We start from the raw sequence: 21,759 nt of genomic DNA, 5'->3' as shown, positions 1-21,759 counted from the left end.
GAGGCCAGAATTCATTAAATCTGCCAAATAATCACAGTAACATCTGACTCTGTTCTTTTTAATTTAATTTTTGTGGGGATTTCAGACATGAGCAATGCGTTGACATCATTCCTGCCCCTGCCTCTTCCAACTCTGCCTATGTCTCCCAGCCTCTCGCAAACTCGTGATCCCTTCTGCACTAGTTATTATTATTTTACATATGCTCACTAACTAGAGTCTCTGATTGATTTACTATTGTTCTTGGGTATATGTATGTACTTAAGGCTGATGACTAAGGCTTGGATAACCAAGCTTTACATCCCTGGAGAGACTGCTTCTCCCTCTCTTTTTTGATCATGAATTGTCTGTAGCCCTTCATCTAGGTGTAAAGCCTTGTGAGAGTACCCTGTGTTGGCATATTGACTGTGATGATATTGACTGCTGTTGACACGTGAAGGCCTGGTTTAGGCAACCAAATTATTGAGATTTCAGGGGTGAAACTTCCCTGTCATATATAGAACACACTATCTACCAGAATGCATTCTGGTTCTCTAGCTCTTAACAATATTTCCACCCTCTCTTCCACGTTTGACCCTGAGCCTTAGGTGTGGGAGTTGTCTTGTACACCTAACACCTATACTAACTGGTGTTAGGCACCCCACAGTAAATACTTTACATATTTTGACCTTTTATGGGTTACTATAGGGTCATCATCTGGTATAGAAATCAGTTTTTTTAATGAGGGGGGGGTGAGAGGTTTACTTATCTAAAGAGGCAAAGATGAATGTTTACAATGTGGTTAGAGATGGTTTAGGAAATGGACAGTAGTAGGGTCTCCTCTAGAGTCCATGACCTGATCAAGCACCGGTCATTGGTTGGGTTTACAGTACCAGGCATGAGTATCCTTCCACCGAGTGGGCCTTAACTAGGTGGCCATGGGACACCTCTAAATTCTAAGTGCCATTATTGTGCTGTTGAGGACATCTTGCCGTGTTAGTCATTGTTGAGATTCATAGATTTTGCAACTGGGTGATTCTACTGACTGCTTTTCTCCCTGGGATCTTGCAAAGCACCTTTGGATACTATGAGAGTTAGTCCTTAAGGGAGAACTTCCAGCTTCATTTCACCTTGCTTCCAGACCTATATCTGATGTGTGTGGAATCTTTAACAACTGGCCTTACTTGCAAGTTTTGGGAAGCAACCAAGTGCAGTGGCAATACACTATGTTATTCTGGGACTCCTCTAAACAACAACCACAGGGACTTTTCCCATGCCTGGTTTGTTTGATAGTCTATGGCTATTGAGGGAAACATTACCCAATATTCTTGGTGTTAACTCATCTTCTCTCCACCTACCTGCCTTTCCCTTCTGAGCTCGCCCATAATTCTATGGTCCTTCCTTCTTTCCTCTCTGTATTGTCTTCCGTCCTCTTCTCTCAACTACATCCCCACTGGCTTTTCCCCATTTTCCCCTTCCCAGCATCTGTGACCTACTGTTAGCTGCCTAGAGCATCCCAACACAGTCTCTTTTTACTTTTCGGGTTTCTATGGTTACTCCAGGTTATATAGTCAAATATAAAAGTATAGCTCTACGACCACAGCATCATCTTCTATAGGTCGGACTCTCTAGTGATTAGCAATTTCCTCTGGTTACTTTATAGCTAATATTATCACATGTAAATTAATAATAAAGTAGTTCAACAATTCCATTAGAATAAGTCCCAATGGTGTTCTGTAACAAATATCAGTTTTGTATCACAGATTTCAGGAAATAGTAAGCTCTTAGCACTCACACTCTTTCTCAAAATAGTAAGCTCTTAGCACTCACACTCTTTCTCAAAGAATTGCTTGGGATCCATAACCCCTAAACACAAGTTAACCTTAAGCTAACTGAACTATAGGAGACATTTGTTCTCATTCCTTCAAGACAATGAGTCAAGAGTTTAGCAGCCACAGAATGACTTTACTCTCCTGACCTAGGTCATGCTAGCCACTTGGATGGTGAGTACCAGTGAGATTATATACAACTGGATCCGCTTCTCAACTCCGATCTAAAGTGTGCGTAAACTCCTGTGTAGAGTCATGTTTTCTCATTTCTTTGCAGGAGTTTTACACACAACTATAGATAGAATCAATCTAAAACTCTAAAAAAAAAAAAAAAAAATGCAAGACTTCTGGGGTTTTTGTGGGGGGAGAGTTCTTGGCTTTGTTTTTGGTTTTTCAGAGGGTTTTTTGTTTCTTTTTGTTGCTTTTTTGCTTTTAGTTTTGTTTTGGTTTTTTTTTTTTTTGAGACAGAGTTTCACTGTAGCTATTGAGCCTGTCCTGGAACTAGCTCTTGTAGACCAGGTTAGCCTCAAACTCACAGAGATTCACCTGCCTCTGCCTCAGGAGTGCTGAGATTAAAGGTGTGTGCCAACACCGCCCGGCTGTTTTTTATTTTTGTTTGTTTGTTTTTTGAGACAGAGCTTCTCTGTGTAGTACTGGGTGTCCTGGACTCTCTCTGTGGACCAAACTGCCCATGAATTTACAGAGATTCACCTGACTCTGCCTTCAGAGTGTTGGGATCCAGAGCATTGGGATTAAAGGTGTGCACTACCACTGCCCATCAAGACCTCTGTTTTTTAAAGTGGTGACTTCTTACATAATTTTTGCTTTGCAAACCACTTCATATCTGTTATCTGTTGGGAGCTGTGAACCCCCAGATCCTGAATTTTTTGTAAACAACTTTTTTTTTTTTTTTTTTTTTTTTTTGCTTTGAGACAGCTTGCAGCTGCTCTGAGCATGAGACCCTCAGGAGTTTTTGATGGCAGGGGAGTGGGTTTTGGTGCGTTTGGCTGGGAAGTGGCTATTGGTTAAGGATCTCTATATTGAATTGAAGTGGCTCTGGTACACAATAAAGGGAGGTATTCATGTTTTAAGGATGACCTGTGTCTCTGTATGTCATTGTGTGTTTCAATCTCCAGCCTCTTGCCTGGTTCACGAACTGTATGGTAGCGCATGTAGCATAGACAGGTGTGGTACGCTGCACACATCACTGAGACAAAATGACTATTAACGGCATTTTTTCTTCACCTGGTCCCCAGCGTTGGGGATCCATTCCACATTCAGTGCAAGTCTTTACATCTTAGTTCATCCTCTCCAGGCACAGCATGGCAGACACACCCAGAGTTTACTAATCTCTGGATTTCTCAGTTCACTAACATTGATAACCAAAACTAACAGTCACAGCTAGGGATGACAGAAGACAGAGCGCAGAAGTGACTGTGTCATGTCACCAAGCGTCCTGCATTTTCTAAAGCTACCGCTCAGTTAGGGACATGTTTAAGCAAACATGCCTAACTCCCAACTGCTGGCTGCACCAGGTTACCTGCCAGCTCCTGCTGCTACCACATTGCGTGTAGTCCTAAAGGAGCCGCTGAGACACCCAGCCAACGAAAGGAAAAGAGAGACCTGCGACAGAGCCAAAGCGTTGGGCATGCAGTAAACATCTCAAGAGGGAAAAAATCTCATGATACACAAGGAACTCCAAGCATACACTTACACTTATTTTTTTAAAAAATAGAAAATTTGAAGAAAAAAAGCAATCTGGAAAAACTAAATAAATTAACTGATTGCAAGTAAGAACACATTCATATAAAAACAGTATTTAAGGTTGTAAAGCAGGATAAACATAACTAGACATACATAACAGAAAAGAAAATCTAAAGACACTGCATATAGGAAAAATAAAAATACTGATAAATATACGGTTCACTAAGGAGAAAACAGATCATATATTTGTAGAACAATATTCAAGTACAGGTTAGGAGAAACATTTTGCAACCAATTCTTACCCTGAGGTCAAACATGAGATTCACAGAAATTTTATACTTACCCTAGGCCACAGAAATAGTAAAAAATAAACTTTGTGGACAGGAAGAATAAAGGTCATGGAGTATTAATTTAGAGAAGCATGTTCACATAAATTACAAGAGTTACATTGTCTGTGACTTCTCTACCTAATCCATCAATATCGGAAAATACAGCCAGCTCTAAAAGGCCCTGAGGGAAAGCATTTTAGACAGCCCGACATTGTCTTATGGTATATAAAATGATCAGTATTTTCAAAATGAAATGGCTCAGGGAGTATAAACTCCATGAGAATTCCTAGAAAACTACTTGATAATGATACACAAAATAGAGATGAGTGATTCCTGAACTAGTCTTAAAAAAAAAAAAAAGACTCATGGTGAACAATACATGTTTCCGTGTTTCTGTGCCTTCCTCCTGAACAAATGGTGTCAAGAAGGTCGAGTATTTACCGGGCTATGCCTCCCTCATGCATTGAGCCCTGTGCTCTGCTTAGACACACAGGCGACATTATGGAAGTGAGAGCCAAAGCTTCCTCGGACAAAGGGCCAGAAGAGACAGCTCAATAGGACAAGCGCCATGAGGGCGGAGCAGAGGCTACTCAGGAATTCTTCCCTCGCCCCAGAGAGAGGGAGGACTTCAAGATGCTTTTACGGAGGCCGGTTTCTCTAGAATTTGAGTACACTAAATATTTCTGTTAGCCAAAACACACTTTCTCAGTGTTCCGTGTTATCTAATCTGTTTTGTTCGCAGAGGCATTGTATTAACGTGATCCTCTCCACGGTTTAACGCATTTGGAAGTCAAGCTGTAAGACATTTTGGCATTAACGTGGACACCACTGAGACCCACCTTGTGTCCATGTACCATACAGTTAATGCTGGGTTTTCATGCACACGATAGTTCATCATATTTCTCAGTGTATACTTTCTCAGTAAGCTCTGCTTTCAAAATCATTCCATAATTTAAATTGGGGTCCTCAATCCATTCAAACTAGCTACTCTATCTTTGAAATTTATCAAACTACATACTCATCAAAATAAGACAAAATTGGAAAAAAGAAAAAAAAACAAAAACAGACAAAATTCTGTGTTCATGATTCCATTCGACTTGTGAAAACCTAACTAGGCACACACAAGCCTCAAACGGTTGTGTGTGCTGCCAATGCATATTAGCGTGTACTTGGTAGCACGTGCTTCAGCCAAAGAGGAAAATGTCCGATCAAAATGCTACTTACCCAATCGATTTTATCCACATTCCAGTATTTTTTTAAATCCCGGAACTGGATTAACATTCCCTTGAGTCCCACGACAATAATGCTTGCAAGAACGCACTGCCGAGAAAAGACAGGTTGGGGAGGAAACGGGACAAAGACTTCAGTGTTGGTTTTTTTAAAAAAAGTAAATAGTAGAGAAAAGCTGTCACCAATTAGGTTAACGTAATGTTTGTTTAAAGTTAACTTATTTGTGCTTTAGGGATACAACATCAATTTCAGAAAATCATTGGCTAAAACTGATCAAGTTGAAAAGAACAGATAGGAAAAAGAAAGTGAATTATGAGGGTGAATATCACAAGGCTGGAGGTTCCCTTTACTTGTTCTGTGTTTGAAATATGTTTGTTACAGAAATTATACATTTGTCTCATATATTTCTTCACAGGGTGCTGACAGTAGTCACTGTTTCTCCTAGAGATGCTTATACCCATGAAAAATGAACTTGAGTACTAAGCAGTTATGGTATGCAAACGGTGACTCTCCCAACCCAGAGGCTAGGACTGGCCTGGTACCCGGGGTTGCCAGAGAGCCCAGGGCTTATGAAGAGGTCGATGCAACACCAGCGTGGAGGCCCTCAGAACAGAGGATGTGTCTACGCTGGGGAGATGGATTTTGTCCTCCACACCATTTCTCCAGCCCTCACTTTCTGGAGAATTCTTTGAAAGCCTCTCTTTTTCCACTGCTGGGGATCAAAACAAGGAATTTGCGCATGCTCAGTTAGTGCTCTGACATGGAGCAACACCCCGAGTGCCAGAAGTCCACCATTCCTGGGATTATCCCTAGTTCCCATTGAGGAGTTGGAGGGCTGTCGCCTGTTCTCCCTCATGAAATGTGGAATTCTTTCTATCCTTCCAACCTTCACTTAAGTAAAATGGTTTTCAGATTTAGGATTATTGTATTTATTCTCCCAGGATATTTAATGCACAATAATTCTAATTAAAAGTCCAGAACTACATCATAAAAAAGCAATACTGTACCATGGGCAGCCAGTACAGCAAAGGTCCAACTGCATAGATGACTATAAGGACGCAAACACAAGATATTAGACAAGCCACCTGTAAAACACAAGACAGACAACAAAGAAGGCCATGAACTGTATTGCTATGTCAAAGCTACGGGAATAGGGGCAAGAAACAAAATGTTGGCGTGTTGTTAGATTACATGGACTGTCGTTATCTGTGTTCTGCCGTGAAGAGACAGCAAATGTAACAGTCGACAAACTGGTACAACCAAATATACTCAGTGGTGAGACAGTCACACATACACACACATAGAACACCATTTATTTGTACAGCACATCATAGTGATGGGTTATTGCAAGAGGGAGACCTCCGAGGAAAGTCCTATAGCCTGACTCTACTCATTATTTTCTAGAAGATCACATGGGTAACAACTGAAAAATTCACAGCCTGGGGTTTTCTTCTGTTTATGACAGATTTGCACCAAAGTATATTCTTTCCCTCTCCCTCCCCATCCTTCCCTCCCTCCCTCCCTCCCTCTCTCCCTCCTTTCCTCTCTCTCTCCACCTCTCTCTCTGGAGTTCCTCACAAGGAACTCTGGCAATGTAGAGGAGCAGTCTCTCTGCCAGAACAACAGATTTCACTTTACTAATTCCAAGAAGTCTTTGGTATCATGTTCTATCCCACCGAGCCTGTTGACAAAGGTCAATAGGAACCACCTGCCTCCCACAGCCATGAGAGAACCTAATTTCCCAGAAGCAGGAGTCCCTGACTCCATAAGAAACATTTGACTAAAGTGCCATCCTAAGAGGCCTTCACTGGTCCTCAAAGATATCTAAAGCATCACTATGAAGGCATCAGAGGGAATCTTTTGTGTTGGAATGGTTTAAATTTAAATTACAAAAATAATTTCAGAATCTGACAAGGACAAGAGAAGTTTTCTCTAACAGTGCTGTCAGGGCAGCTGTAGAGACTTGGAAAACAGTCAATTTCATATGAAGTTACACACACACACACAAACATACACACGTACCGTAGATCTAGAAAGAACAGACATGTTACGGGGCATCCTCCAAATAGCAGCATAAAGCAAATATGTGGAACTCAAAGCCACTGTGGTAAAAGACACTAGACACAAAAGATACAATTCTGGACCAAAGACAATCTTTAAAAGAGAAAAGGTATAGGAAGCCAGGAGATGGGGGTAGGCACTAAAAATTAAATATAATTAGACATGGGGAAATGCCCATTTTGAATGGTAGAAGTATTTTACAGTGTTCTAAGTGGCCACGCCATCTCTCCAGCCCAACGCCTTATTTTAACGTGAAAGTTGAATACAACACAAGCCGACACGTTTGGGAAATTCTTCTAGCTTGTCAGCAATTGCTAGTGGTGGGAAAGTGGGGGGGGGGGCATCCCTCTCTTTCCCTGTCTCCCACTCAGTCCTCTCTCTATAGGAGATTAAACGGCAATCTTATTTCTAATAGTTCTTAAATACTGACGATAACCTTGATGAGAATAAGTCCAATGCACAGACATTGGATTCCCAAAGAGTTGCTTACTCTTGAGTTCTGTCTCATGTACTGACTATGTGTTCTTTTGTTTTCCCTTGAACTGGAGTAGGCCAGTATCGCTCTTCCAGTTTTAGGTATTGTCTCAGATTTAAAGTGGAACATTGGCATCCCAGCACGAGCAATGGAGATTTCGTGAACACATAATCATTTTGGTCTGGCATTGTTCAAAGTGAGGTCGTGCCACAAGGTTTTCAGAGCTATTTTTTAAAGTCCCTGGCAACCGCTAAGGATGCTGTATGAACTACACAGCAACTAAATAATAGTAAGCAAAAGGCACCTCCTTGAGGCCCTTCACTAATGGTATTCCATTTGTCTCTTTGTCATGTGAGAACAGAAACAGAGCATAAGTAAGTCCTTGATACATTTTAGAAAGATTTAGGTTTTAGCCAGGCGGTGGTGGTGCATGTCTTTAACCCCAGCACTCAGGAGGCAGAGGCAGGCGATCTCTGTGAGTTCGAGGCCAGCCTGGTCTACAGAGTAATTTCTAGGACAGGTTTCAAAGCTACTGAGAAACTCTGTCTCAAAAATAAACATAAAAACGAAAAAAGAAAAAAAAGAGAAAACTTTAGGTTATTAATGCTGAGGGCAAGTGTTCACACCCTTACCATCCACAAGCCACTTATTGCCCGTGTATTCCCCCTCTGAACCTTCCATGTCACGCTGACTAAATGCCTCGTGATAATTTTTTTTTTTTATTTTATTTTTTTTTTTCGTGATAATTTTTGTCTTAAAATTTTCAGCAGTCATATCTAAGAGCTAAGTCTGCATGAAAGTTAATGAAATCTTTATTTTCTTCACATTTTATTACAGGGTTATATACATATATGTGTATATATGTAAACATTACACATAAATTTTGTTTGAGAGGGGCAGAGGGAATGATACACAGCATTCATCTGTGCTGTCAATCTCAGTAGCGCCGTTATCTATCGCTCATTACTGACAAAGATGACCACTAAAGGCATCAGTGTCCTCATACATACACTATACTTTGCTTCCTAAGCAGAGGTCAAATAATGCACAGATTTATGGGAAGTGGTGGAATTGAAAAAAGTTAGGAAAGGGCAGGAAGATGGGATAAGAGGCAGGGCACTGGGCAACACAGGATAAGAGGCAAGGCACTGGGCAACACAGCTAAATTAAGAAGGCCTTGAAGAAGATGCAAGCAATGAGCCAACTTCTGGTAAAACAAAAGGAGCACGTTTTTGCAAATTAGAGCCCGGAGGCAACCGTAGCATCGCAGAAAAGCCTGCCAGCTGCTGTTTTCAGTTGTGACTGCACATCCTCTGCAGCAGATGCTGTCTGGCTTCCCTCATGGCTCTGTGATGCCCCTAAAGCCCTGAGAAGCACGGATGCATCTCCGCTGTCGGAAGTGAAGAGAAGCGTGCAGGAGAGGGAGCCAGGGGACAACGAGCTCCTGCCCAGAGTTAAGGTTTCAGTTCAGAAAGGAGGGAAGTCAGAAACGGTATCCATGTGCGCTGTTTGTCTAACTCTCCCTAAGGCTGTTCTTAGATTCGCAGGCTTTGGGCGTCCTGTCTAACTGAGAGCGCAGCTAAAAGCATTTCCACACACAGAGGGTGAATCTGTGTCTGTGTCTTTGATCACAGCACTTGCTACTAAATGATCAGTATCTTTTGTTATCTCTTTTGAAACAATTCCATTAGTTTTTCTGAGATACCAAAGTCTTAACCCTCCACTCACTCACATAAAACAGCCCTGGATTCCCTGCCAATCTCCACCATGTTAGCTCTGAAGTGTTTGAAGTGTGTCTAGTCCATATTGAGGTCAGCTTGCACGTGCAAAATATATACCAGATCCCCAAGCTTTATTGGAGAAAAATGCACAAAGTATTGTGTGTAGTTCTGTAATCCATATTGAAATTATCATAACTTTATCCTATCAGGTAAGTTAAGGTATATTAAAATCAATTTTGATAGGTTTTCTTTTTTTAGATGTAGACACTAAATAAATTACTTGGGTAGCTCATATCATATTTCTGTTGAGCAGGACTGCTCTCAAGTATGCGATCAAATAACTGATTTTAAATAGAATTTTTCCAGCGAATATGCTATAATCTATTTAAATTTTATTAATGACAACACAAACTGCCTTTGGTCTGTCTGATCAAACTCTCACAGTTGACAATGGGGTTCTCGAGGGCGAACTACTGCAAACTGGATCCCTGAGCTGGCAAGATAGCTGTTGGTAAAGTGCTTGGCATGGGAACACCAGAACTGAGGTTCTGAGCCCCAGAACCCACACAGAAAAAACTAGACATGGTAAGACATACTTATAATTCCAGTGGTGGGCGAGGAGGAAGGTGGATCCCAGGGGCTCACTAGCCAGACAACCTAGCCTGCTTTGCAAGACGGAGGCCAAAGAGGGCCCCGTCTCTAACAAACAAGATGAAAGGCGCCCATGGAATAACACCAAGGTTGAGTTCTGGTCTCTTCACACACATGTGCATGTATACCTGCAAACACACAGAAAGGCATGCAGGCGGGCAAAGCTACGTGGCTGAGAAGATTTGTCTAAGAAAGCACTAGGTGGGAAGGAAAAATCAGCTCCTTTCCCACCTGTGGTGGCACATGCCTTTAATCCCAGCGCTCGGGAGCCAGAGGCAGGTGAATCCCTGTGAGTTTGAGGCCAGCTAGGACTGTTACACAGGGAAACCTTGTCTCGAAAAACCAAAAAAAAAAAAAAAAAAAAAAATCAGCTCCTGAACCGAGCAGAGCAAAGACTTCTGTGGAATAGAAGGAAGAAATAAAATGATGGTGTTTTCCTCTTGTCAGGAAGGTCACTGTATTGCCGTTGTCTGTAGAGCTGGGGATCGAATCCTGTGTGTGGCAGAAAGTGCGCTATTGTTAACTACGCCTCCAGCCTTCAGCAGGTAACTACACAAAAATATCTCCGCGAAGTGTTCCTATGAGAACACAGAAACTGTTGCAGGTGTTACAGTAATTAATAAGGGTAACGTGATTATCACCTGCGCTTGGAGGAGTCGTAATTAGATAAAAAGGTGAAGGGCTTTTTGCGCTCCAGGTTAATTTAGTGGGTCTGTGTCCCAGCGCTGAAGAGAGGCGGGCAGGCCGTTGAAGCGTCTGCGCTGGGAAATCTTGACGTGTGGGGAAAGACTTGCACGGGTAGCTGAGTGTTGGTGAGTAGCTATGTGTCGGTGAGTAGCTGTGTGTCGGTGAGCAGCTGTCTGCTGGTGAGTAGCTGTGTGTTGGTGAGTAACAGTCTGTGGTGAGTAGCTGTGTGTCGGTGAGTAACAGTCTGTGGTGAGTAGCTGTGTGTCGGTGAGTAACAGTCTGTGGTGAGTAGCTGTGTGTCGGTGAGTAGCTGTGTGTCGGTGAGTAGCTGTGTGCTGGTTCTCCCCAGGAAGAGTTTTGTTACACAACATCTGGGACAATTACTTACTTCAGCCACCTTTCCCTCAACTTTCTCACCTAGAAACTGAGAGGCCTAAAGGACCGAGCCTGTTTATATAAAAAGAAAGGCACGCGATGCCGCACACACAAGTCAGTATTGTTTGCACCACCATCCATACCATCCTCTCCATCATTACCATCCTGCCACTATGCAGTATCCTGCCCAGCGCAGATCAGGCTCGTCAAAAAAAAAAAAAAAAAAAGAATCCATTTGAGTTCCTAAAACATAAACAATGTTTTCATTAAACCCCTCCAAATATTCACATATATAAAGGTACTTTGGCACATTTTCTCATTGCTATACATGGAATGCTAGTGTCAAGAACAGATTCTGCATAGGCTTAGTTTTATTTTATATTAAGGAAGTGAGCAAAATAGAAGGAAAAAGTCACCCAGACTGTTTACGTTAACCGAGACACCACTAGAGGGAGCCCTGGTTTCAAAATTGCCGCTAATGAAGCTGCCAGGAGTGTAGAATTCAGCGGTTTGCTCCTTGAATCACCGAGCCTGTGGGAAGCCCTTAATGGGAAAGATAACGTGGAGGGCGGGGGGGGGGGGAGCAGGAGAAGGAGGGGGAGGTTCTTAAAAGCTGCTTCGAAAATAAAAATTAGCAACATTTTCAAGGCTCGGTGCCTCTCCTACTGAACGAACGGCGGGGGCGGCGGCGAGGGCGGGGTGGCAGGGGAGTTGACGGTCATGCGCACAGTCCTGCTTTCCCTGCAGGGGAGGTGTTACCTGTGTCTTTGCTCCTGTGCTGTAGAGTCCAGCCGTCCTTCCCATGGCAGCAGCACTTGGGATACAGAAGAAAAATGAAGGGATCACATTGCTGAGGCCGTGGGCCAGAAATTCCTGCAAGATTAGTTATGGGAGAATAGAACATGTCTTTATCACAATCCCCTTCTATGGTCCCAGGTCCAGTTTGTCAGGGAGTGGAGCCTGTTTATGTTCAGTTGCTATTCTCCTCATCCGTTGAGGTGTCACCGTTTACAATAAAAATCGCTAACATCCATTGACGCTTACTTTCTTCTAAGCGCGTCCCTCTTTCAATTCTTACAACGAACACGTGAGGAAATTGTATTTATTCATAATTTCCATATTCTAAGTCGTCCCAGTTGGGCTTCTATTCCCACCCTTTCCTCAACGACTTCTGCCCGACAACTCCAACGGCTACTTCTTACCTTACCTGTATAAAGAAGCATTTGCCACAGTTGCTTAGTCCGTCCTTCTTAAAAGGTCCCGTCAGTCGGCATCTAGGACCTCACACTCCAAGTCTGTCTCTAGATCTCAGTCTGTCACCTTTCGGTTCCCTTTGTCATCTAACCAATCGCAAACGTAGGACTATTTCTCTGGCATTACCTACGCAAATATAGACTGGCAACTCCCACCCTGACATCTTCAGCGTGGAGTCCTCTCCTGAACTTCAGACTCCTTTATCCAACCTGTTATCTGGCATCCACATCTGACGGCTAATGGGAACTCCGTAACTGGTCCACAGGGTTCTCCCATGCCCATCACATCCTCCCAGGTCTAGTCCCAGACTGTACCGTCATCCACGACTCTTCCCAGAAACTCCATATGCAGTTCAGTGCACAGCCACATGCGCCCCTCCCCACAGGGCCTGCTCCAGCCATCATGTCTCCAGTGGATAAACGGAAACCCCTCCTAACACCTTGCCTGCCCCTCTTGGGATCAGTGACTGTAAACAATCTCTGGCCTCAGAGAGATGTGGTTCTGACCAGCAAATGTAGATAGCAAATACACAGTTATAACAAGCAGGGAAGGGTGCAGAGAGGCCTGGTCCACAGAAGTCCTGTGACGTGAGGATCTGGATGGCGAAGTTGTACAGACTTGTGAGGGGGCAGGAGTCACAGGAAATAGAGCCACGAGTGCAAATTCCCCCAGCCAGAATCCTGGAGTTCTAAGTGTGGCTCCGACATTCATAAGAGACCAGATAAGGAAAGGGACCCTGCAGACAGACAGCCCCTAGGCTCGTCACCATGGTAATGAGGTCTGTGAGCTGAGCATGAAAGCTGGGAGGCCCTGCGGATGAAAGCATTCATCTGTGTATGTCACTATTTTATCCTTGGACCTATCATAGGACCCAATGCACACATATCCGGAGAGTCATATGATCTCATATGAAGTCACATGATCTCCGTGTGAGTTCTGCGTACAGGTGACAAGGTGCTTGTAGGCAGAACATTGCAGCTTCTGTTCAGGCCCACAGAACAATGTGGGGTCTTGGGGCATGAAAAGGGGGAAAGAGTTAGTGAACAAGAATGAATGCCCTCTCAGGTATGTCAGAACAGGACTTCCCACCCTGTAGGGTCTTGATGTTAGTGTTCTGCTTTCGGACCCCTAAGCCTTCAAAGGTATCTATCATGAAATGATAAATAGGCTTGGATTCTCTCCTAAAACCAAATAAAAGAACATGAAGGTGCACGCCTCTAACAATGTATTTTAAGGGTCAGTAAGATGACTCAGCAGGTGAAGGCACTGGCTACAAAACCCAATGATCTCAGTTCAATCCCAGGACCCACACGGTGGAGCCAAGAATTGAACCCTGGAGGTTGTCCTCTGACACACAGGCAGATAAACAGAGGGAATGAGCAAATGGAGTGTAAACTGTGAACGTTGGGCTCCCCGCCTCCTTCTCGGAGGCTTTGCTGATTTGTTCTGCCCATTCTTGCTACACATTTAGAAATGTATTTTAAAACATTTGACATTTTCAGTATCTAAGAGTCTAGAGAAGAGTAACACACTGGCTCAGGAGGGATGGGGGGCGCACTCCACCTGGTTGTCATCCACTGAATATTTGAACTTCTTGGCAGACCCTTGAGCAAGAGCCAGTGAGGCCACGTAGCCTACAAGCGCAACTCCGAAAGCTTCAGTGAGCACTGCATTGAGGATGTTCATCGGCGGAGCACGGGGCGGAGGAATCCTAGCGAGAGAAAGACTGAATTGAAGCTGTGGGCCTTCCTAGTGTTTCTGTACAAGTTGCCATGAATTCCACGGCAATGATGTTTCTGAAGGTTACAGGGAATACGTGAAAGTCCCAAGGGAAAAACTAAGAATTCTTTTCCAGAGAAGCCCTGTGTTTTCACCATTATTTAGCAGAAAAGCAAAATTGTAGGAAACACCACAGGGAGAGCCCTGTGCATTTAACTGGCATTCCTACCCAGGGAATTCAGGTCATACCGCAGAAATTCTGACTTGACAAAAGTTTCTTGTAGAAAACAAAAGCTATCTGGGTCTTCTTTTCATTTGAACTTTTCCAAATATTTATTTGGCTGGCACTGGAGCTGTGTTTGCTCCCGTGAATGCTGCAGAGTTTCAGGCAAACACTAGTTTACTTTACTGTCGGCTAATCTCCAAATATGCGGTTGACTTCATTACGTTAATACATTTTTAACTCCATCTTTTCATGAGACAGTTAATCATGGCTTACACGAACTGAAGAAACTATGTGGGAAGATCTCATCTACTCTCTATTGCAAAATAGACCACACTTAGCTTCATTTCAAAGAAGTCTTTAAAACATTTCTCAGATAATACCCAGCCATTACGTCTATTGTCCCTTGAAAACCATGGAAGCCAAATGACCACTTACGTATCCCTTGTCGTTTTGGGAGACTTCCCCCTAAAGAATCCCTGTGGTAAAAGAGAAGAAAGGGGGAAGTGCCATCTCATACTGGCTGGTGTCTCGCCATCTAGTGTGTGGTTAGAATGTGGCTTCTTTCTCGTTACCTGTTTCACTGCTTTTCCCCAACAACCCCAAATCAAGTACACTGCACCCAAGCAGGGATGAGGAAATGTTTGGAAGAAGGTTACAAGAACAGCTGAGCTGGAGTTTGCTCTCAGCTCTTGGCTTTCAAAGCCAAACTTTTTTTTTTTTCAATTGCTTAAGAGGGTTTCTGGAAAGAGAATTCAGTCAGGGTGATCAAGAATGGATGGAGGACAGCCATGAAGGTTTGTCACCCATTCAAACTACCCCTTACTGCCAAAACATTGCTATGACTACACAGTCTAAGATAAGTATTATACAAAACATGAAATGAAGAAATGGAACTTGTATTTCATTCAGGTTAAATGTGATCGATAACAATGGGACTGAAGAAGAATCAATGAGTTGGCTTTCAAAGGAAAAGCAGAGGAACCTTCAGGAAAGTAGAGTTGATTGAAGAAACCCTCCTTTACCTGCATCTACACAGGCCAGCAAACAAGGGATTTCTTCAAAAGCATCCTTTTCTCCAGTTTCTGAGACTTTTTCTACTATTTCTTTGTTTTAAGGAGAATAAAAGTAAAATAAAGAAGACCCCAAACTTATCCTCGTCTCACAATTTTTATGTGTCTGCTTTATACAGCCTATAAAAAGGAGACTAATTCCTAAGGTTTTAATTTTTCTCTACTATATCTTGTCAGCCATTCTTTGTAAGGTCCTTCATCCTGTTACTATGTTACACCTGTGAAACATTCTCTTGAAATCTGGAGGAAAACTAGAGAGCCAGGTCAGCTCTACTTTTCCTCCTCTACAACTCTACTCCGACCTGTGGGCTTCCATTTCCACAGGCTGCTTGTTTACATTAATCATAACTTAAGTGAAGTAAAAATGACCACAAGAACATATGTGGCTGAAAAATTAAACTGCCCCAAGTCCAGGAGTTTGCAAATTTAGCAACTTCCATTATTTTATAGCCAAATTTTTGCAAATACTTTTGGCGTCTTTTACTTGAAGCAATGCTGCATAAAATAATTACAGTAGCTCATTGAATAACACGTTAGCTTATTACCTAGAAAATTACTATTTTTCCACATGTTGGGTTTGTCATTTATAATAAAAATTAATTAGAATTCTGCCTCATACAGCCACAAAAAGAAATGAAATCCATACGTATCCAGGTTCAGGCCCTTTGAACATCAAAAACAAACACTCAGATAAACACATATTAAAAGAGAGGCTACATTACCCCTTTGGAATGTGTCCAACAAGTTCTAATCCATATGTGTTTTCCATGTTGGTACAATAGCAAGCAAATGAGGCAGCAATGATCTGTGTAGTTCCATTCGGGAACAAAAGAAAGAAAGATATAAAAGTGTGTGCGTGTTACTAGAGGGCTTCCAAGTGCCTATGATCACTTAAAAATACATATTATATGTCCCAGAATTACTATTTATTAATGAAATACTAAGAGTTAAGCCAGGAGTGGTATTTAATGTCAGTAATCCTAGCAGACAGGATGCCAAAACAAGAGGATTTCAAATTTGAGAACAGCATGGATTATACAGTAAGATCCTGGAAAAAATGAAAATAAAATAAAAACATAGGGGAGAGGAATAAAGAGAAAATGGTTAACAGGCACACGGTGAACTTGGCTAGGAAGTATTAACTTCTGATGTCTTGGAACACAGTTCAATAAACATCTTCCATTGATAATGATTAACTATGTATTTTAAAATTCTTAGTAAGAGAATGCAAAGTAACCAAGACAATGGATATGCCAATGATTCTGATCTGATAATTAAATTGTAAACAGTGTCTCACTGAGCTAATTAGTATATACAGTTACCAATCAGGAGGCAAGTACAATTCTAAAATAGACTTCTTAAACTCAGGTGCCCTTCTCAGTTTTCAGGGTATAGTATGTACAGTCTCATGGTTTTTTTCAACATGCTGCTTAGTACCCACACAATTATGTCCAATTTTGAAGGCACAAAAGACACAAAATGTAGTGGTGTGTGTGTGTTTGTGTGTCTGCGTGTGTGAAGCACTGCATTTCAACCTACTTTTCTCTCATGACATGAAGAGGTCTTTGTGAGAACATTCTCGCTCTGTTAGTAACAAATGTTGATCTCTTTAATTTTTTTTAATTTGAGGTTTTATCTCTTTCATGAAGTAAAACATGCCACTTCCCAGTCTGATGACTTTCAGATAGCCCCCAAGGAGGCTCAGATATCTTACTTAGATGTTATTGAGATATTCAAGCAAGGTCACTTGTTCGGTCTATAGTCATAGTCAGTATGTCTATGTGTGTGTGTGTGTGTGTGTGTGTGTGTGTGTTACATGTGTGCACACGTCTGCATGTGTGCAAACGCGCATGGATTCATGAACACGTAGAGGACCAAAGTTGATGTTTTTTGCATTTCCTCCTTATTCATTGAGATAGGGTCTCAGTCAAGCCCAGAGCTCCTCTGTATGTCTACTCTGGATTGTCAGTTTGTCCTGGGGATCCCCTATTACCATCTTCCAGGGCTGAATATACAGATAGTCTGCCTTGCTTGAGTGGCCTTTATAGGAGTCCCCGATATAGGACTCTAGTTCTCACACTTACACACTTAACCAATGAGCTATATCCTCTGCCCCAAACCATCTTTAAGCAGATACCAGAGCTAGGTCAGCCCATCTGCCGTATTGGCCACGCCCTTGAGAATCTCCCACCCATTTTCAGATTCTGTCATCCACTAGTGTTTTATTAGCTATGGGATTTCGAGGTTGTCTGGCCTGAGCAGTATGTGAATTTCTGCTCCCTGAGAACACAAGCGGAGCCTTTCAGGTAGAGATCTTGGGTTGATTTGAAGAGATGTTGGTGAACATAATTTATGTCAGTTATTCGGACCTATTACAATATACTTTCATAACCCACTGTGTTTGGCTGTGGTCAAATTATATTTGAGATCCTAAATAGAAAAGGCAAACAATGCTACTAAATTGGGCTACTATAAGAATAACCATTGGGGGAATGTAAAAACTAGTTTTATCACCTAAAATGATACTTGTGAAATTTTCTGCGAACAAATACAAATGAACCAATAAAAACGGATTGTAATGATTCATGTTCTTACAATGAATGCATCAGTCATTTATTTACAGTGCAAGTTCCCCATAATCATGGCCATAAAGAAAGCATAACAAAATTACATGATCAGAGAAGGAACATCTAACAATCAATGCTCAATAATACATAGCAACTTCTGTAGTTATGTTCCTAACTATGTCTTTGATTGATGTTTAACTGAACTTTCTAAAACATCAAATGAACTTAAAAAGCAAAATGCTATTTTGGATTTAACAAAGAAAAGGCAAGGTTAAACTATACAAATATTAATGTGATATAATAGTAATCTTTAAGTTGCTGAGATGGTCACTGAGACAGGATCTGCTTCTTTGCTCTATTTCTATGACATGATTCAGCTTCTTCATCAGTTCCTCTTTAGTACTTTGATGTGGGATTTCCCTCTGTATTTTGTGATTACCATTGATTAATAAAGAACTTCTTTGAGCCTATGGCAGGGCAGAAGAGAACTAGATGGGGAAAACTAGGCTGAGTGCTGCGAGAAAGAAGGCAGAGTCAGAGAGAAGCCATGGAGCTGCCGTCAGAGACAGACATGGCGAAACTTTGCTGGTAAGTCATAGCCACATGGCAATACACAGATTAATGGAGATAGGCTAGTTTAGGATATAAGAGTTACCCAGAAGTACGCTTAAGCTATTAGACAAACAGTATTGTAAAAATAAAGTTCCTGTGTGGTTATTTCAAGTCTGAGCAGCCAGAAACAAACAAGAGACCTCATACAACAGTATTTTGTCAATATTATAGGTATATATAAGGTCACTGTTCTTTGACATGGTCAAGATGGGATTCTGCTCCAGATGCTAAAGATAGTTCTAATCTGGCCCTCCTCCAACTGTCATGTTCCCCATAAACTGGAAGCTTTATAAGAAAAAATAAGAGGTGTCCAACTCAAACTCTACCCTCGTTTCTACTCTGTTCTACATAGATACTCAAGTGTCTATCATTTCCTGCATATGTGGCACTTAGCCTGGTTGCAGTGGCTCTTCCTTACCACAACAACCCAGGGAAGACCAAGGGGGGCAATGGTGATGGTAGAGTGGACATGTCCAAAATTTGACACTAGCTCAGGGATATCCGCGTGTGTGTATAGGATACCTTATGAGTAGGATGAAGCTGGTGGGGGAGAGGCAGAGCAAGCCTAGCGTGTATCTCCTCATGCTACCACATTCTCCCAGACTCACAGGAACAAAATTCTTATCATAACCTAGTTTCCAAGGTCATCACGTAGATACAGTAGTCAAGGTTAAAACAAAAGAAAAACCAAAACCTGCTTTCTTTAACATTTTGTTCTGTGACTTGTACTTGGGCTTGCACTGGTGCCTTCAGCAAGGGTCTTAAAAGTCCATGTCACCTCAAGAATATCATTCTTTTTAGAATAATCCTTATGAGTTTTCTAGAGAGTGCCAGTTGCTTTATGACTAGATTAGGGGCCTGTTTCCCTACATTATGTTCCAATTTTGGTTTTATAAAACTTTTAATACAGCTTTCTAAGATGCAATAGGCATTGCTTAACCTCTCCAGAACTTTGAGATAAGATGGCATGGATCTTGCCCTAAAAATTTCAATCAATGAAGTTATCTAGATACTATTCGTAATATACATAAAAATCCAAGGACCATTTAGAGTTCTTTAATGTAAACTGTGGTCACGTCAATGTGATATTTCATTAAGTGCTCCCAGGAGAGGCTCTTAAAACTCCAGTCTTTAGAAGTAAGATATGATGTATTTTTCCAGTCACAAATATATTTTAAAGTACCAGCCTGGGCCAATGAAAATTCTGAGCGACTTTTCAGACAGGTAAAATGAGTTCAGTAACAGGCAAATCAACAAACTTCCCAATCACTAATGAGCATTTTCTAGATAACAGCTCTATGTGTGTCACAGAGGTTTCAAGGCAATAGCATAGGGTATCATATTTTATTGTTTTGCATAAGATCATACCCAATATCATTTGAGACTCATTCTTACACATGTCTCTTATGAGATCTCAGGCGATATGTCCTCTTATTTTTATAAAAAATTAAAAGCATATGAGAAATGCTGTATGAATTGAAAACATATGCCCTTCCTTTTTAAAATTATTGACTCAAAATGTTTCTTACGTTAATGTATATCCATGCAAATTAGTCTTTCATTAATGAGACACAGGATCGGTTGTGGGTTACTGTTGAAAATCTAGCAAGCATCTGCAGACTTACCTCCTCCCCCCGCCAAAAACAACTAAGTGTTATTCATTGCATACTTACCAAAACTAAGTCGACAGGAAGAACAACTTTAATTTTTCTCTTAAACTGTTCATTCAGCTCTTTAACGAGAACAAGGACAACAATGCTCAGCAAGGATAAGAGCAGCGCCTCCATCTGAACAGACTTGATGTTCTTGAAAACATAGGCATAAATCTGCAGGAATGAGAAAGGAGCAAAATCGGGGTTGCCCACAATACACCAGAATGCAAATATGGCCCTAAATAAACTCCATGATGCTTTATTTAAAAGTCCTAATGCCCGGAGGATGGAAAGGTAGGAAGAAGGAGAAGGGCTGGAAGGAGAAAAGCCATGTTTTCATGCATAAATTTCTTTGTCCTTGGTTCTTCCATCCAACTCAGGTCAGTCTCTTCCTACACATGACCCTGTTGAAGAGAACGATGCCCCTGGCTCCTTCCTTGACACGTGAATGGACAAAGAGGCACCCACCTTTCGAATCCCACAACCCTTCTAAGTTTAACAGGAACACACACATACAATACACACACACACAAACACGTTCACACATATGCTACCATCAAACTATTTGTGACCATGAAGAAGTTATGATATTAATATTAGATAATCAATGTTGTTAATCTCAGATGGCAGATAAATAAATTTAGAGTAAAGTCAAAGAAACAAGTAACATTAAAGCCTGCATAAAGTTGAGGCCTTGTATTTATTCAACTAAGTGCCAAAAACATTTAACTCAATAATTTAGAGTTTTGTGAATACATGCCTACCTGCCAGGTCAACTTGCATAGACAGAGGACATATTTTGAGGAATCTTAAATTATGTGTGAAAGAGAGAAAAAAAATAACTAACTTAAATAACATTTGGTCTATATAAACATTTGATGTTAAGCAACCTAATTTGAAAATTCTTTTTAAATTTGACTTTGCGTGTATACAGACTAATGTTTATCTTCCATCTTCTCGGACATAACTCTGAATTGTACATATTGATCATGGTCACTAACTTTCTAATAATTGTGACAAAGAAAATGCAATGAAGCTTTGCTTGGAGAAAACAACTAGGGTAATGTCAGGTTTTTCGAACTTTAACTCAGCGATGAAGCCATAATAATACTAATGACAATCATAATAATAATGACGACAACCACAAACCATCCACTGTGAAATCAGATACATTTAGGAATGCATCATAGAACATGGAGCAGGTAGTTTTGCTTCTTACTGCTCAACACTGCTCAACACGGCTTCATGAGAAACAGCATGCTTTTTCTGTCACTACACACTATGGATGAAAATTGTTCGCAGAGCCCCTACGAGTGACAGAAATCGAGTCAGGAGGCCGTAGAGATGGCTCAGTGATTAAGAGCATGGATTGTTCTTCCAGACGTTTGATCCCCAGCACCCACCTGACAGCTGGCAACTATAAACTCCAGTTTCAGGGGATCCAATGTCCCTCTCCTAGCCACTACAGACACTGCAGGTGCATGGTGCACAGATTAACACTCAAGCAAAACACCTGTGAACATAAAATCAAAATTGAACTAAATCAATTTTTAAAAATTTTTTTAAGAAATATAGTTTTCCTTGGTGTGATATATCTCAATGAGGATGGGCACAAACAAGA

At 41.5% G+C, this 21,759-nt stretch overlaps 1 protein-coding gene across 2 annotated transcripts in view; it reads right to left on the bottom strand.

Moving 5' to 3' along the window:
* Slc26a7 (solute carrier family 26 member 7) overlaps window positions 1-21,759 on the bottom strand; it is a 105,352-nt gene that overhangs the window by 19,251 nt on the left and 64,342 nt on the right. For both annotated transcript variants that reach the window (XM_057790993.1, XM_057790994.1), the window contains 6 exons: window positions 20,160-20,312; window positions 16,030-16,112; window positions 13,856-14,003; window positions 11,798-11,911; window positions 6,076-6,153; window positions 5,063-5,158 (listed from right to left, as the gene is read on the bottom strand). In XM_057790993.1, coding sequence (XP_057646976.1) covers window positions 5,063-5,158; window positions 6,076-6,153; window positions 11,798-11,911; window positions 13,856-14,003; window positions 16,030-16,112; window positions 20,160-20,312 — 672 coding nt within the window. The remainder of the gene's footprint in view (window positions 1-5,062; window positions 5,159-6,075; window positions 6,154-11,797; window positions 11,912-13,855; window positions 14,004-16,029; window positions 16,113-20,159; window positions 20,313-21,759) is intronic.

The sequence above is a fragment of the Chionomys nivalis genome, chromosome 16 (genome assembly GCF_950005125.1).
Source record: "Chionomys nivalis chromosome 16, mChiNiv1.1, whole genome shotgun sequence".
NCBI lineage: Eukaryota > Metazoa > Chordata > Mammalia > Rodentia > Cricetidae > Chionomys > Chionomys nivalis.
The sequence above is the reverse complement of the archived record's forward strand: the minus strand, read 5'-3'. Positions and strand labels throughout refer to the sequence as shown.